Source organism: Esox lucius, chromosome 12, assembly GCF_011004845.1.
Source record: "Esox lucius isolate fEsoLuc1 chromosome 12, fEsoLuc1.pri, whole genome shotgun sequence".
In the NCBI taxonomy this organism is placed as follows: domain Eukaryota; kingdom Metazoa; phylum Chordata; class Actinopteri; order Esociformes; family Esocidae; genus Esox; species Esox lucius.
This window is the reverse complement of record NC_047580.1, coordinates 520,808-537,742: the sequence shown is the minus strand read 5'-3', so window position 1 is coordinate 537,742 and position 16,935 is coordinate 520,808. Positions and strand designations below refer to the sequence as shown.

At 40.8% G+C, this 16,935-nt stretch overlaps 1 protein-coding gene across 2 annotated transcripts in view; it reads left to right on the top strand.

Annotated features, from left to right (window-relative positions):
• The window catches only part of bgnb (biglycan b), a 131,938-nt gene that overhangs the window by 96,632 nt on the left and 18,371 nt on the right, over window positions 1–16,935 (top strand). For both annotated transcript variants that reach the window (XM_013132499.3, XM_010865667.3), the window contains exon 3: window positions 5,238–5,350. In XM_013132499.3, coding sequence (XP_012987953.1) covers window positions 5,238–5,350 — 113 coding nt within the window. The remainder of the gene's footprint in view (window positions 1–5,237; window positions 5,351–16,935) is intronic.

Below are 16,935 nucleotides of genomic sequence, written 5' to 3'. Positions count from 1 at the left end.
ACAATTAGCTACAATATAGGATATTTGGTTGCTACAGTAGTCAGCTTTGCTCAATATTTAGCTAGTTTTTCTTTAACTACCTCTGGCATGCAGTAACATTACATATGCTTGTTAGCTCATCTCATCCTTGGCTAGGTTACTTTGTCTATTAGGTGACTTGTGTAACTGACTGCAGACTGAAGCAAAACTCTCGTACACCAGGATCTTGTGTTGATATAGCTTTAGTGTCAGCTGTAACCGAAAGATAACACAGTAAATAACAGGCAAGAAAGTCACAGCATTCACTCTGCATCAGTTGCATCTTTCGGACTCATTTGATCACAATGCAAATGTACAATAAGATATGCATATCAAATTTCTAAACGCGTTGGAGTTGTTAAACAAAGGCCATAACAACGAGTGCCAGCTAAGCATTCGATTGTCAATCTATCTTCCAAAGCCAGCTACAGTTGTGGATTTATGAATCATGTAAAACAAGAAAATGCCTTTCTTTTAGAAATTAATAGATACACATTTGTTCAATAATCCCTCGACAGAACTGAATCATATATTTCATAATTTTCTATGTTTGACACAATTTTTTGATCAAAATTATACAGACTGAAACTGACCTAACCTGCTCATCAGTTGCATCTTTCGGATTGAAGAGCAGACGGCACCAACATGCAAATAGGGTAAATCACAAAATGTACAGAATCTTATACCAGATAAAACTATTGAATCCACCTATACAGAATGTTACATATACATGTTTTAACGCTACTGCGATCTTATTTGTAAGAAAAAATTATCTAATCAAATAATAAAAGTTTGAGGAACTTCTGACAGCCCCACCATTAATGGAATGGCACGGTCTTCCTACGGCTATACTTTTTCTAACTTAGCAACTACCGAAACTCACAACATGGGCTGATGCTTTACCATTTCACCCCATTACAACTGACTGAGTACAATGACTGGCAATATTCATTTAGCTAACTCGGTGATGGAAACATGCTGAATTGTAAAATGTATTCAGAAATCAAATTTATTACCCAACACTTTATTTATACAAATAATTATGTGTAATTTTGAAAGTACGTTTTAAACATATAGGGGTTCTGGAGACTAAGCATAACCAGAACTAAGGAGGTCCTAATCTGGATTCGGTATGCAACTGATCCAAAAAACACAACTCACAAAAATGTGGCAGCCCTAACAAATAAGTGGAGCAACTCACAAAAATGGAAGGCTACTTTCAAATGCAATGCAAGTCACAAATCTGTAAAATGCAGGTGACAAATGCTGTAACATTAAGAAACCAAAATCATCAGCCAATTGACTGTATTCAAACTCACACCGAAAAAAGTAAAGATTTGAAATTAAAGGCTGTTCCAACTTGAATTTCATCACAACATTGCACTCCTGTCAATATGTAGGCATGCTCCTGATGAGATGGCAGATGGTGTCCTGGGGGATCTCCTCCCAGACCAGGATCAGGTTATCAGTGAGCTCCTGGGCAGTCTGTGGCACTACTTGGCGGTGTTCCATGCACTGATACATTACATCCCAGAAGTTCTCAATTGCATTCAGGTCAGGGGAACGTGAGGGTCAGTTATTGGCATCAATGCCTTCATCATCCAGGAACTGCCTACACACTCAAGCCACATGAGGCTGGGGATTGTCCTGTACCAGTAGGAATCCAGGGCCCACTGCACTAGCGTAAGGTCTGAGGATTTCATCCCGGTACCTAACAGCCGTCAGGGTACCGTTTGCTAGCATGTGGAGGTCTGTATGACCCTCCAAGGATATGCTTCCCCAGACCACCACTGATCCACCGCCAAACCGGTCATGCTGGATGATGTTGCAGGCAGTATAACGTTCTTCAAAGCATCTCCAGACTCTTTCACTTCACACAATTTCACACGTCAAATGATAGATTATAGAATTATCCTGAAACCAATACCCAGCTACTGCAGTTATTTCCATATTTGTTTTGTATAACAAGCTAAACAAACAATCCTACTACTGTAGCCAAGTTGTCCAGAGCAAAAGCTAACTAATGTTATTATAGCAAATTACTATCCCCATAATTGTGCGTTATTCAAATGGATCTGGTCCAAACATGACCAACAACAAAAACAACAAATTAGGAGTATTGAAATGATGACACATTTGCAATAAAATTCAAATTAATTATTTAAAAATCATACAATGTGATTTTCTGGATTTTTGTTTTAGATTCCATCTCTCGCAGTTGATGTGTACCTATGATAAAAATTACAGACCTCTTGCTTTGTAAGTAGGAAAACCTGCAAAATCGGCATTGTATCAAATACTTGTTCTCCCCATTGTATCTAACTGAAATTATAAGATTTGTATGGTGTTTTTTGGGGTAGCATTGTTTGCATCCATCTTCTAGCTTTTATTCTGACTTGCTGTTTTTCTGATGTCCTAGAGGCATTCCCAGTTGTGCCAAGACCTCTGGTTTTTGTTGCACAAAGTTTTAATGAATACTTAGGGATACACAACATAATGGTATAGAGATTCTGAATTATGTTTATGTATGGTTTCTTTTGCATGGTAGAGTTTTGATTTGCATTTGTGGTTGCAGCAATGTACTGTGTTCACACAGTGGTTTTTGGAAGTGTTCCTGAGTCTATGCAGTGATTTCCACTACAGATTTGTGTCTGTTTTTGATGCAGTGCTGTCTGAGGGCCCATCCAATATTGGTTTTCGGCCTTGTCCCTTGCATAGAGATTTAAAGATTCAGAAAATGAGGAGAAATTATATTGTATACTGTATTTTACATTGAGAAACATTATTCTTATATTGTTGCACTATTTGCCCGCACAGTCTTAAACAGAGTGGTGAACCCCTCCCCATCTTTACTTGTGAAAGACATCCTCTCTGGGTTGCTCTTTTTATGCTCAATCATGTTACTGAACTGTTGCCAGTTAACCTAATTAGTTGTGAGATGTTCCACCAGGTTCTTTTTTTGGTATTACACAACTTTTCCAGTCTTTTGTTTCCACTGTCCCAGCTTTTTTTAAACATTTTGCTGGTATCAATTTCGAAGTGGGCATATTTTTCAAGGAATAATTTAATTTTTCAGTGTCAACATTTGATGTTATCTTTGTACTATTTTCTATTAAATATAGGGTTTATATGATTTGCACATCTTTGCAGTCTGTTTTATTTCCATTTGACACAGAATCCCAAATTTTTTTTAAACAGGGTCTTATGTTCCACTACCATCTGAACCTATCAGGTCATTTCTTTTCAGAATACCACACCTTGATGTAGAGATGCTTAATTTCTGTATGAAAAAATTTGTCACCATTACCCACTCTCCTCTACAATAGAGGGAGAGGCAGAGAAAAAGACAGAAAAGGGAGGGGATGAGAGAGAGCAAGAGAGAAGAGAAAGGGAAAGATTGTGAGAGCCACGTTGATGTTTGCTGACCAGATGAAAGCATGGTGTGTAATTTCCTTTAAGGAGCTGTTTTGATGTTTTTCTTGAGACATGCATAGGATGTTCAAATGAGAGTAAGAACTATGAATGATAGAGAGGAGTAAAGAAAGATGGGAAGGGATGGAGAGGGGAAGAGCGTTGCTAAAAGAGAGATGGACTATGTGTTAATGTGTTTCTGTTTAGCTTTGGAGTACAGGATTAGTGTGGGGAATAATTAACCTACTGTGTTACCAAAGCATCATTTAATTATGTGCAAAATAATGTTATGCTTCAAATGGCAAAAAATTAGGCACAACCAGGAAACAAACATGCACACACCTGCACATTCACATCAGCCTACGCTTATAAATGCATAATACACAAATTCACAAACCTTAATCCTTCATTCTCCTAAATTATAGGCCTCTAAAAGGCCTTTACAGACCGTGTCCCAACAAAGCCTACAGACAAGCCAGGAAATAAGTGCTTATTATCTCAAAATATAAACAGTGTTGTTTTATGCACTGTGTGTCTGAATGTGCATGCACATGTGTCTGTGCTCACACTGTGCAGTACTTCCAATATTTGTGTATGTCTGTGCATTCAGTATTTCTTTCTTTTTGTTTTACTTGGTAACCAGGTTTATTTTTTGTATGTAGGTAGTATTTATATGTTCTGTTTATCAGATATTGTCTGTGCGTTTTATTATATATTAAATTTTTTCCCACCACATAACAAAACTGTTTCCTGTACTAGACTACTGAAATCAGTAAATTTATAAGCATGAATTGTGAGTTGTCATTGCTTATTTAGAACAGATGTAGTTTGGCTGTGGGATGTTTGAGTGGATTAATTTGTGGATACATTTTGTTTAACTATTACTGGTATAACTGTGTTTGACTGGTTTTGTGTGTGTGTTGGGGCGGGGGTGTGATTAGAGAGAAGAGATTTCAAGGGATTTGGGGGCACAGTTTGACATTACACTGTGTTTTTGGGGGGCATTTGTTGATGGGAGGAGATATTTATGAGATATTTATATTTTTGAGTGATGGATGGTATAGGACTTGGGTTGTGAATAGAGGCTAGATGGTTGTCTGAAGCAATAAGGACTTTGATTTGGGCAGGGCTTGGTTAGGGATTTGGTTAAGATTTGGAGATTCAGCAGTGTTAAAACAACCAACCAGATTCGGTCTCTTAAAACAGATAGGGCACACTCAATCTTCATTTTGAGTACTCATACATTATTATTACTTTTATCACTTATTACTCCAACTATTGAATCGACCTTGGTGTCTTGTAAAAACGTGCATGGTGGATTTGTGTTGTTTTGTGTTTTGTCCTGTATGAGGACAAGAGGGTTTAGATTTGGGTTCTGCGTCAGATGTTGTCAGGGAATGACTGGAGTAGAAGGGTTGTTGTTTAAGCAGGTCCCCAAAAGTAAGGGTTTTGTTTTAACAATGGGATGGGTACTTGACTGGTCTGTGGTTGTGATACGTCTTGTGGTCTTGAGTACATGCAGTATATTACTGTAGCTGCACTCTTTGCGGGTCGTGCTCATGTATGTGTGTGTCAGGTTTGTGTCCTATTGAGTGTTCCTGATTTATTTGTTGTATTCTTGCTGACAGTCTTGTGGAAGTCACATCAATTGGGACTTAGTGAAATATAAACCAGCTGGATAACATCTTGTGTCCCAATCTAAGTGCAAGAATGTGTGTGTGTGTGTGTGTGAGAGAGAGAGATAGGATGTATCTTTTGATTCTGTTTGAATCCCCACTGATGCCATTTGTGTATGTGTGTGTTTTCAGGTTTAATGGAGGTGCCTAAGGGCATCCCTGCTGACACCAAACTCCTGGACCTACAGAATAACCGAATTACTGAGCTTAAGGAAAACGACTTCAAAGGCCTTGCCAACCTCTATGTAAGAGATTTGTTTTTTAGATTAAAAAAACAAACCTTTATTGGTCCATTTGTAACATCATTAAACCACACAGTTGGTCTTTGCAACAGACCTAAAAAGTTCTAACAAATACATCCTCCCCTTTCACTGTGATTATCACTCTCCCAACCTTACACCTCTGAAAAGGCTCCCAGGTGGAATACCATTAAAAAAAGATTAAAGCCAAACATTTACTAAATTATACTCAGCAATTCCGTAATTACAATATATATTGAGGGGGAAACATCCAAATATGCTCAAAATGTCCCCCACAATAAATATATATATATAAATTACAAATAAAATAAAAATGAGCTATTCTTACGACAGGCAACCATGCACCCCCGTCCAAAATAATCATTAGCAAATGTAAACATAATCATAACTAAACTTAACAAATTATTATTGCTTAACAACGTTAACAATGTTATTATTACTACTGGTTGTAGCTGTCGCAGAAAAATGTGTTGTAACACGTGCCGTTGTGTAATCACATATATATTATTATTATTTATATATTTTTAATAACATGTAGTAAATGTTTGCAATTTCTTGGGGAATAACAATACCTGTTTAATGTAGTGAATTCTGTTGACTAACTATAATGCGTAGTCATGTGATCAAGCAAACTAATCAGAATAATCTTTCTAGAACTTTCTGATGTTATTCTGAGTAAGGTGTTTTTGTAACAACTCCTAAATCTCTGGTCAGAAGGCGCACTTGTTCACGATGTTTGCTGTTACAGTAAGACGTAGAGGAACACAATAAACACTCATCAAACATCAGTAGGAGCATAGTTCATCTGTCCAGAAGAAAAACGTTGGACAGATGCAGTTCTGCGTGTAGTTTGTCTAGGCATTGTTGTTTTACCCCAGCAGAAGCAGTTGGTTGACTGCTGTAAGCAGGGTTGCCATATCTGCGGTTTTCAAGAGCATTGGGCTACTGTTCAAACATTGTTGCGGGTGAAAATGTGTTGGTAGCGGGTGGCAGGTTTTGTGTGCTACTTCTGAACTTCACCACGGCCGCACCATTTCTGTCTTAAATGCTATATCATGTGTTTCTATGCTTTTGTTGCAGTCAGATGTCAGCTACGGCTTCACATGCGTCTATACCGCATCTTAAGTTTTGTTCACTGGGTGGGGGTCATTTGTAAAAAAGTCAATGTTTTGCACCAACAAAAGTTGGGCTAGTTTTCAGGTATTTTGGCCTGGTTTTGAGCAGTTGTAGTTTGGAAATGTTTGCTTTTCTTGCCAACACATAAGTGCTGTTGGTAAGTACAATCAATGTTGAACACTGTACTGTCTCTCTCTCAACACTTTCAAATGTATTAAAAACTGGAAAAGTAGAATGTAATGAGTAATACGCATCTTCCTGTTGATTGGGATAGTTTTAACATTAACTTGTCATTTTGCGCTGGAACTGTAATTGTGGAAATAAATAATATTTTAATAACAATTTTCTGTAATTGCATGGAGCGTAAACCCAGCGACCAACAATGGTGCTCATGTGCGTATTCAACTAACGTTAATGTCTTACACAAAGGATTTTGTTAGATTTGTCAGAAAGTAATTTATTCAAACATTGATTGCATGTTCATATAGTATACTTTATAGTTGTATTTGCTTACTGTATGATGAATAGCATTATTAGAGTTTGTTTGAAGTGCAAGCAGGTTATTAGTCAGCTTTCATTTACAGTGAGTGTCATCATGTGTATGAGGAAGGGTGGCAGTGACATTCATCAGTTTTTTGGGCAGCCTCGGAAAAGTAAGCTGAGATCAAGAGAGAGCATGAGGATGCCAACAGAGCAGGGAGAGCAGGTGACATGGAGGTGAGTGAGAAAAGGAGCAAATATTGATGACTGATTGATACCAACAATGCAGAAGAGCCATTTTGGTATTGTTCAGACGAAATCATACACAATGTTGGCACAACTGAGGTTAGGTTTAGGCCCAGGCACCACTAAGGTTAGGTTTAGGCACAGGTGTCTCTGAGGTTAGGGTTAGGTCAAAGGGTGGGAAGCAGGGGAACATTTTGTCTTTGGACTGTGGTAGCCCCTCCATGAACTGCCACCTTAACGTGGTGGAGGGGTTTGAGTACCCGAGTGACCCTAGGAGCTATGTTGTCTGGGGCTATATGCCCCTGGTAGGGTCTCCCAAGGCAAACAGGTCTTAGGCAACGGGTCAGACTAAGAGCGGTTCAAAACCCCCTTAATGATGCATACAATTTTGAGTTCCGTGACATCGCCCGGTATGGCGCAGCCGGGGCCCCAACCTGGAGCCAGGCCCGGGGTTGGGGCTCGTATGCGAGCGCCTGGTGGCTGGGCCTTTCCCCATGGGGCCCGGCCGGGCTCAGCCCGAACGGGCGATGTGGGGCTGCCTTCCCGTGGGCTCACCACCCACAGGAGGGACCATAAGGGGCCGGTGCGAAGAGGATCGGGCGGCAGTCGAAGGCAGGGGCCTAGACAACCCGATCTCTGGACACGGAAACTAGCTCTAGGGACGTGAAACGTCACCTCGCTGGCTGGGAATGAGCCTGAGATTGTGCGTGAGGTTGAGAGGTTCCGATTAGAGGTAGTCGGGATCACCTCTACGCACGGCTTGGGCTCTGGAACCACACTCCTTGAGAGAGGATGGACTCTTCACCACTCTGGAGTTGCCCATGGTGAGAGGTGGCGGGCTGGTGTGGGTTTACTTATAGCTCCCTAGCTCTGCCGCCATGTGTTGGAGTTTACCCCGGTGAACGAGAGGGTCGTTTCCCTGCGCCTACGGGTCGGGGATAGGTCTCTCACTGTTGTTTGTGCCTACGGGCCGAACGGCAGTGCAGAGTACCCGACCATGTTGGAGTCTCTGGGAGGGGTGCTGGAAAGTGCTCCGACTGGGGACTCTATCGTTCTACTGGGGGAATTCAACGCCCACGTGGGCAAAGACAGTGACACCTGGAGGGGCGTGATTGGGAGGAACGGCCCCCCTGATCTGAACCCGAGTAGTGTTCAGTTATTGCTAGTCACAGTTTGTCCATAACGAACACCATGTTCAAGCATAAGGGTGTCCATCAGTGCACGTGGCACCAGGACACCCTAGGCCGCAGGACGATGATCGACTTTGTTGTCGTCTCATCTGACCTGCGGCCGTATGTCTTGGACACTCGGGTGAAGAGAGGGGCGGAGCTGTCAACTGATTACCACCTGGTGGTGAGTTGGATCCGATGGCGGGGGAGGAAGCTAGACAGACTCGGCAGGCCCAAGCGTACTGTAAGGGTCTGCTGGGAACGTCTGGCTGAGTCTCCTGTCAGAGAGATCTTTAACTCCCACCTCCGGCAGAGCTTCGACTGGATCCCGAGGGAGGCTGGAGATATTGAGTCCGAGTGGACCATGTTCTCCACCGCCATTGTCGAAGCGGCCGCTCGGAGCTGTGGCCTGTCGAGGCGGCAATCCCCGAACCCGGTGGTGGACACCGGAAGTAAGGGATGCCATCAAGCTGAAGAAGGAGTCCTATCAGGCCTGGTTGGCTTGTGGGACTCCTGAGGCAGCTGACAGGTACCGACAGGCCAAGCAAAAACTCGGGCCTGGGAGGAGTTTGGTGAGGCCATGGAGAAGGACTATTGGCTGACCTCGAAGAGATTCTGGCAAACCATCCGGCGCCTCAGGAGAGGGAAACAGTGCCCTACCAACGCTGTTTACAGTAGAGGTGGGCAGCTGTTGACCTCAACTGGGGATGTCGTCGGGCGGTGGAAGGAGTACTTCGAGGATCTCCTCAATCCCGCTGTCACGTCTTCCATTGAGGAAGCAGAGGATGAGGGCTCAGAGGTGGACTCGTCCATCACCCGGGCTGAAGTCACAGAGGTGGTCAAGAAACTCCTTGGTGGCAAGGCACCGGGGGTGGATGAGATCCGCCCTGAGTACCTCAAGTCTCTGGATGTTGTGGGGCTGTCTTGGTTGACACGCCTGTGCAACATCGCGTGGTGGTCGGGGACAGTGCCTCTGGGATGGCAGACCGGGGTGGTGGTCCCTCTTTTTAAGACGGGGGACTGGAGGGTGTGTTCCAACTATAGGGGGATCACACTTCTCAGCCTCCCCGGGAAAGTCTATGCCAGGGTTCTGGAGAGGAGAATAAGGCTGATTGTAGAACCTCAGATTCAGGACGAACAGTGTGGTTTTTGTCCGGGCCGTGGAACACTGGACCAGCTCTACGGGGTGTTGGAGGGTTTATGGGAGTTTGCCCAACCAATCCACATGTGTTTTGTGGATTTGGAGAAGGCATTCGACTGTGTCCCTCGCAGCATCCTGTGGACTTGTTCCCAGTGCATGTTGGACTCCGGCAGGGCTGCCCTTTGTCGCCGGTTCTGTTCGTAATTTTTACGGACAGAATTTCTAGGCGTAGCCAGAGGCCGGAGGGTGTCAGGTTTGGGGACCACACAATTTCGTCTCTGCTCTTTGCGGATGATGTTGTCGTGTTGGCCCCTTCTAACCAGGACCTTCAGCATGCACTGGGACGGTTTGCAGCCGAGTGTGAAGCGGTGGAGATGAAAATCAGTACCTCCAAATCCGAGGCCATGGTCCTCTGTCGGAAAAGGGTGGCTTGCCCACTTCAGGTTGGTGGAGAGTGCCTGCCTCAAGTGGAGGAGTTTAAGTATCTAGGGGTCTTGTTCACGAATGAGGGAAGGATGGAACGGGAGATTGACAGATGGATCGGTGCAGCTTCTGCAGTAATGCAGTCGATGCAGCCGCAAGGCGAAGCTCTCGATTTACCGGTCAATCTATGTTCCTACTCTCACCTATGGTCATGAGCTTTGGGTCATGACCGAAAAGGACAAGATCCCGGATACAGGCGGCCAAAATTAGCTTTCTCCGCAGGGTGGCTGGGCAATCCCTTAGGGTGAGAAGCTCGGTCACCCGGGAGGAGCTCAGAGTAGAGCCGCTGCTCCTCCACATCGAGAGGGGTCAACTGAGGTGGCTTGGGCATCTGTTTCGGATGCCTCCGGAACGCCTTCCTGGGAAGGTGTTCCGGTCCCGTCCCACCGGGAGGAGACCCCAGGGAAGACCTAGGACACGCTGGAGGGACTATGTCTCCCGGCTGGCCTGGGAACGCCTCGGTGTCCCCCCGGAAGAACTAGAGGAAGTGTCTGGGGAGAGGGAAGTCTTGGCATCCCTGCTTAGACTGCTGCCTCCGCGACCCGGCCCCGGATAAGCGGAAGATGATGGATGGATGGATGGATGGTAACCAACTAACTACAGGTCAGCTACAATGATGGTCCTGGAGCAACATTAATTATGATGTTGTAGGAACAACACCAACACGGTGATATCAGATTGTGTGAATATAGATGGTTAAGAGTTAAATATTTTAATATAAATTTTTTTTGGAATGTTTTACATACATTTAAATTAATTAAATGTATGAAAATAACAAATAAGAAATTAGTATAGTAGAAGTTAATTATTGTATTAAGAATGTTTATTTTGGATTACAGTTTAGACAAATAACTAGACACCACAAGAACCACATTTGGATGATTGAAGCATTTATTTAAAGATTTAACACTTACAGAAAGGTCAGATTTTACATTACATTGAATATGAACACATTGAAATTTGAACAGATGCTGCTAATCAGATAAATTAACATATCTTCCCCCTGTATCTTTTCCAATGTATCAAAATTCCAAATGTATTTCAAAATGTATGTAGTATTTGCAATCTTTTAAATTCAAGCACACAAAATGTAAATAAACTACACAAGTATATTTCCTGAAGAAAATATGGTATGCTTGCTAGCTGTTTTTAAAGTATTTATGGTGTGAAATAGTGTTTACCTATCGAAAGTTTTTTTAAGGTTCAAGGTTGGTGAGGGTAATTAGCATAAATTAGCATAAATGACATAGTGAAAGCTTGAACAGTTTTAAAGATTCACCCTAATAGTTAATTAACTGTATTTACGCTAATTAGCATACGTAAAATAAATTACTGTTTCATAATTTGTAGTGGGATAGGCTAAACATGTGAAACCAAGTTGGTTTCGTGTCTGTAGTTCAAACAGTTCAAAAGATACAGTCTAATAGTTAATCAATGGTAATTATGCTAATTAGCATACGTTAACTCACTAATGGTTTCATTATATGAACTGGGGATAGCCTAATCTGGTGAAACAATGTCGGTTTTGTGTCTGTAGCTTGAGCGGTTCAAAGGTTACAGCCTGGTAAGTTGCGGGGGGTTGCGGTTGGTGGGTGTCCCTTTGGTTGATGCCTGGCAATGTGGTTGGATTGATTTCCTGCCTGTTGGGCCCTGTCCGGGGCCTCCCCCGGGTAGGGCCACAGTGTCACCGGACCCCCCCGTCTCAGTTCCAAGGTGTTACGCTGATATATTATTGTGCTGGGGGATATGAGGGATGTACTACTAACTTTTCTCAGTCTCCTCCACTTTTAAATTTTAGGAGGAGATGAGGTCCTGGTCCACACCTGCGGATTACCTGGTTTGGGGGGCCAGTTGCTGTCCCTGTCCTTCTCCACCTGGTCATACTTCTGACCTAGTCTAAAATCAAATAGACTCTGGATTTAGCCCAGAGAAAAAAATGTATTATTCCAATTGGACTCTTAATATCTCACCCGGCACAGCCAGAAGAGGACTGGTCACCACTCTGAGCCTGGGTCCTCTCTAGGTTTCTTCCTAAAATTCGACCTTAGGGAGTTTTTCCTAGCCACTGAAATTCAATACTACTGTTGTTTGCTCCTTGGGGTTTAAGTCTCTGTAAAGCACTTAGTGACAACTGCTGTTGTAAAAAGGGCTTTATAAATAAATTTGATTTATAAATGAATTTGATTGGTAGTAAATTTACACTAATTAGGCAATATAGCACCAGTAAAAAAATGTAATTTTGATTGAGCATAAAAATAAAATAAAAAGCCAAAATGGAAGCTTTCTGCACTTTTGAAATTGCACCTGTTCAAATTGCTATTCCAGATTATTAGTATAGAGGTTGGAGTCTGACAAGGGAACGGCACGATTGTGTCAGTCTACACATCTTCAAGCGCTCTTACAACACATCTTCCCCTATACCTATTGCTATTTTAAAATAATAAAGGTATGGTTGCTTGATAAACAAAATACATTTTATAAATAAATAAAGGAGAGGATGATTTACAGTAGCCTACACTGTCAGTGTCACCTGTGATCAGGCCAGCCTCCGGCTGCTGGCACTGCTTTCACGGTGCCGCATTCAGTCTCCACTATTATTCACACCTGTTCCTGATCACGTCACCCAGGATTTCCCATCATTATGCACACCAACTTACTCATTACTAGGCCTACTGCTAAGGAAAATTGTGCACCAGGGTTTATGTTAGCCGCCAAAATGTCCAGTGGTCTAAAATATTTTCATTTTAGAGTGGCCTTTTATTGTGCAGCTGGAGTCAGTGCTTCAAGAACCACCACGCACAGACGTATGCAAGACATGGGTTTCAGCTGTCGCATTCCTTGTGTCAAGCCACTCTTAAACAAGACACAGCGTCAGAAGCGTCTCGCCTTGGCTAAAGACAAAAAGGACAGGACTGCTGCTGAGTTATGTTCTCTGATGAAAGTAAATGTTGCATTTCCTTTGGAAATCAAGGTCCCAGAGTCTGGAGGAAGAGAGGAGAGGCACAGAATCCACCATGGTATCCCTGTTCTTAATTGGCCAGCAAACTCGCCTGACCTTAACCCTATAGAAAATCTATGGGGTATTGTGAAGAGGAAGATGCAATACGCCAGACCCAACAATGCAGAAGAGCTGAAAGCCACTATCAGAGCAACCTGGGCTCTCATAACACCTGAGCAGTGCCACAGACTGATCGACTCCATTCCATGCCGCATTGCTGCAGTAATTCAGGCTAAAGGAGCCCCAACTAAGTATTGAGTGCTGTACATGCTCATACTTTTCATGTTCATACTTTTCCGTTGGCCAACATTTCAGTTGGCCAAACGTTTTTGTATTGGTTTTAAGTAATATTCAAATTTTCTGAGATACTAAATTTGGGATTTTCATTAGTTGTCAGTTATAATCATCACAATTAAAAGAAATAAACATTTGAAATATATCAGTCTGTGTGTAATGAATGAATATAATATGCAAGTTTAACTTTTTGAATGGAATTACTGAAATAAATCAACTTTTTGATGATATTCAAATTTTATGACCAGCACCTGTATATGCTCAGCTCACAAAGATTGTGAAAAGCTCATTCTGCTTTACTAATTTCAATAGAAAACATTTGTTGGATCACAGAGTTTGTGTTTTTTTGTTTTTTAAGTGTAGGCTATTATACAGAAAGCTATTATGTAGGCTATTTAAAAAATGTCAGGTAGCTCTTCTGTATGGCCGTAATTCTGGAATTTTAACACCATATTGGCCATTTTAATAAGACAAATAAGATACTGCGCTTGTTTATTAAATAGTAATGATGCGAAATTAGGCTACATGGTGGCATAGCAAAACTATTCTAAACTTTATTTAAACATACTAAAATTTAGATGCAACTTCTATTTGTCAGTGCAATTGATTTGGAACATACCATTTTGAACACCCACCTTTGATGACTTTTCCTAAATAGGTGTAGCATACATTAAATTGTTCCACTGTCAGAATTCTATACTCACAAACTAATTACCGTTTGTTTTACATTATATTCCTACTTAATAACTGAATAGGCATGTGAGAGTACAAGTATTGTAACAGGGGCTTTGTCTCCCCCGTTTCTCTCTTTGGGTTAATGTGGTGTAATTAACATATATTTGTCAACTTTAGGCCATTGTACAGTAAATAAACTAATTACATGTTCTGTTCAAATGCCATTTTATTGGAAACTTTAGAAAAAAATCAATCATTATTTTCCTCTGAAAATATTACTTGTAGCTATATTGCCTGTTTAAAAAACTAAATGTCCTTCATGTGAACACACTATGAACACTTGAATTATATTTTCACTTGGGTCTACTGTCGCATGTTGTACTTATTTAAAGAAATCTGGTGGGAAAAGCCATTTTTTATTTTAATACGTTTTTATTGATAAAAACAAATGCAGTCTTCAGGAAATATTCGTGCAGAAAAGTGGTATCAATAAAGAAATAAGTAATGTATTTGGTAAAAGTCTGCAATTAGCCTACACAAATGTTTAAAAGTTACAACCTAACAGTTAATTAACGGTAATTATGCTAATTAGTATTTGAAAAATCAATTAAAGTTTCATAATTTACAGTGGGGATAGCCTAAATGTGTGAAACAATGTTGGTTTTGTGTCTGCAGCCCAAATTGTTCAAAAGATAATAGTTAAAAAAACCTAATAGTTAATTCATGCTATTTACGCTAATTAGCATACGTAAAAGTCATTAAATTAAATGGAAACAGTCAAAACTCTTGAATGAGAATCAGTTTCATGTCTGTAGCTTAAACGGTTCAGAAGATACAGATAAAGATACAGCCTAATAGTTAGTTAAAGGTAATTACGCTAATTAGCCCTGGTAAAATTAATAAAGGTTTCATTATATGAACTGGGAATAGTCTAAACTTTTGAATGAGAGGCAATTTGTGTCTTTAGCTCAAACGGTTCAAAAGATACAGCCAAAAAACAAATTAATGCTGAATACGCTAATCAGAATACAGCCTAATAGCTAGTCAACACTAGTTATGCTAATTACGCTAATTAGCATCTGTAAAATCAATAAACTTTTCATCATATGAAATTGATTTAATTTTGAAGTGTCATTCTCAGTTATGTCCTAACAACGTAAATTAGCAATTATACACTCAATTGTTTATAAACATGTAATATAATTCTTATTTATGATAGCTTCAAACCTTTAAAGTTGTTATCAAAGGTTGATTGGCCCAAAAGCATGAACATTTTGAATTGAAACACTCATTGAAACACGTTAATTTATGCAAGTTTTGAATGGTTAAAAACTACAAAAGTAAACATAGTATCAAAAAACTGAATACAAGCAGCTCAAGTTGGGCCAACCTTAACATCTTGGCATTGGTTTGGACTTAATAGCTTAAAAAATGTAGGAGGAGATGCGTCCAGAATTTTTGACTTGGAAACATGTTAATTTTGCAATATTTGAATGTTTGAACATCTTGCCGTTGGTTTGGATGTGTCCAGAACTTTTTGACTTTACCATTCAAGTCTATGGACACTTCTTCCCCATTGAAATACATTGGTGGCTCATTTTAATATTGATATAGTATACAAAGTATAATAGCTGTCAAAATTTCTGCTAAAGGAACCCAAGTTCAAGCATTTGGGACGTTTGGGAGTTGTTTTCATATTTATAGCTTTTGTAGGCTGTAGAGCTGGAGGAATAAGAATAAGGAGAATATGTGAGAAACCTACAGTTGTGCTTTGCCTTTGGCAAGCACCCCTAATTAATACTTATGCCTGACTTTTAAAATAAAACATTCATAATAAATTTGGCATTTGAGACAAAAGGTAAATTAAGAATCAAATTTGTTGTGATTCATCTTTTTGCATTTTGCTAACAGCCAATTTGTGAGGAAGATGAGGAAACAGAGACAAATGATTAAAAACACTACTGTTCAAATGTTTTGGGTTCAAATGTATTTGTTTTCCATAAAAACACTCATGAATACATATGTTAGAATAGGAAATATAGCAAAATGAAATAACAAGGTTAAAAATAAGGATTTTAATAATAATAATTGTGTACTTTAAACTTTGCTTTCATCAAACAAATCTCCATTTGCAGCAATTATAGCCTTGTGGACCATTAGCATTCTAGTTGTCAATTTTTTTAGGTAACCTGAAGAGATTTCACCCCATGCTTCATGAAGCAACTCCCACAAGTTGGATTGGCTTGATGGGCAGACGGTCAAGCATACGGTCAACCATACGGTCAAGCTGCTCCCACAACAGCTCATTGGTGTTGATATCCAGTGACTGTGGTGGCCATTCCATTATACAGAATACTAGCTGACTGCTTCTTCCCTAAATAGTTCTTGCATAGTTCAGAGCTGTGCTTTGGGTCATTGTCCTGTTAGGAGGATGAAATTGTCTCAAATCAAGCACCGTCCACAGGGTTTGGAATTGCAAAATGGAGTGATAGCTTCTTCAAGATCCCTTTAACCCTGTACAATTTTTCTGCTTTACCAACACCAAAGTACCCCCAGACCATTGCGTCACCATGCTTGACAGACGGCATCAAGCACTCCTTCAGCATCTTTTCATTTGGTCTGCGTTCTTATTTGTGAACATTCTTAGATTCGTCTGTCCATCACACATTTTTGCCAATGTTTCTATGTCCAGTGTTTGTGTTCTTTTGCCCATCTTAATCTTTTCTCTTTATTGGACAATCTGAGATATGGCTTTTTCTTTGCAACACTGCCTAGAAAGCCAGCATCCCGGAGTTGCATCTTCACTGTTGACATTGAGACTGGTGTTTTGCAGGTACTATCTAATGAATCTGTCATTTGAGGACATGTGAGCTGTCAGTTTCTCAAACTAGAACCTCTAATGTATTTGTCCTCTTGCTCTTTTCTGCACTTTCCCACTAATTTTTCAATTCTGGTTAGAGACACTACT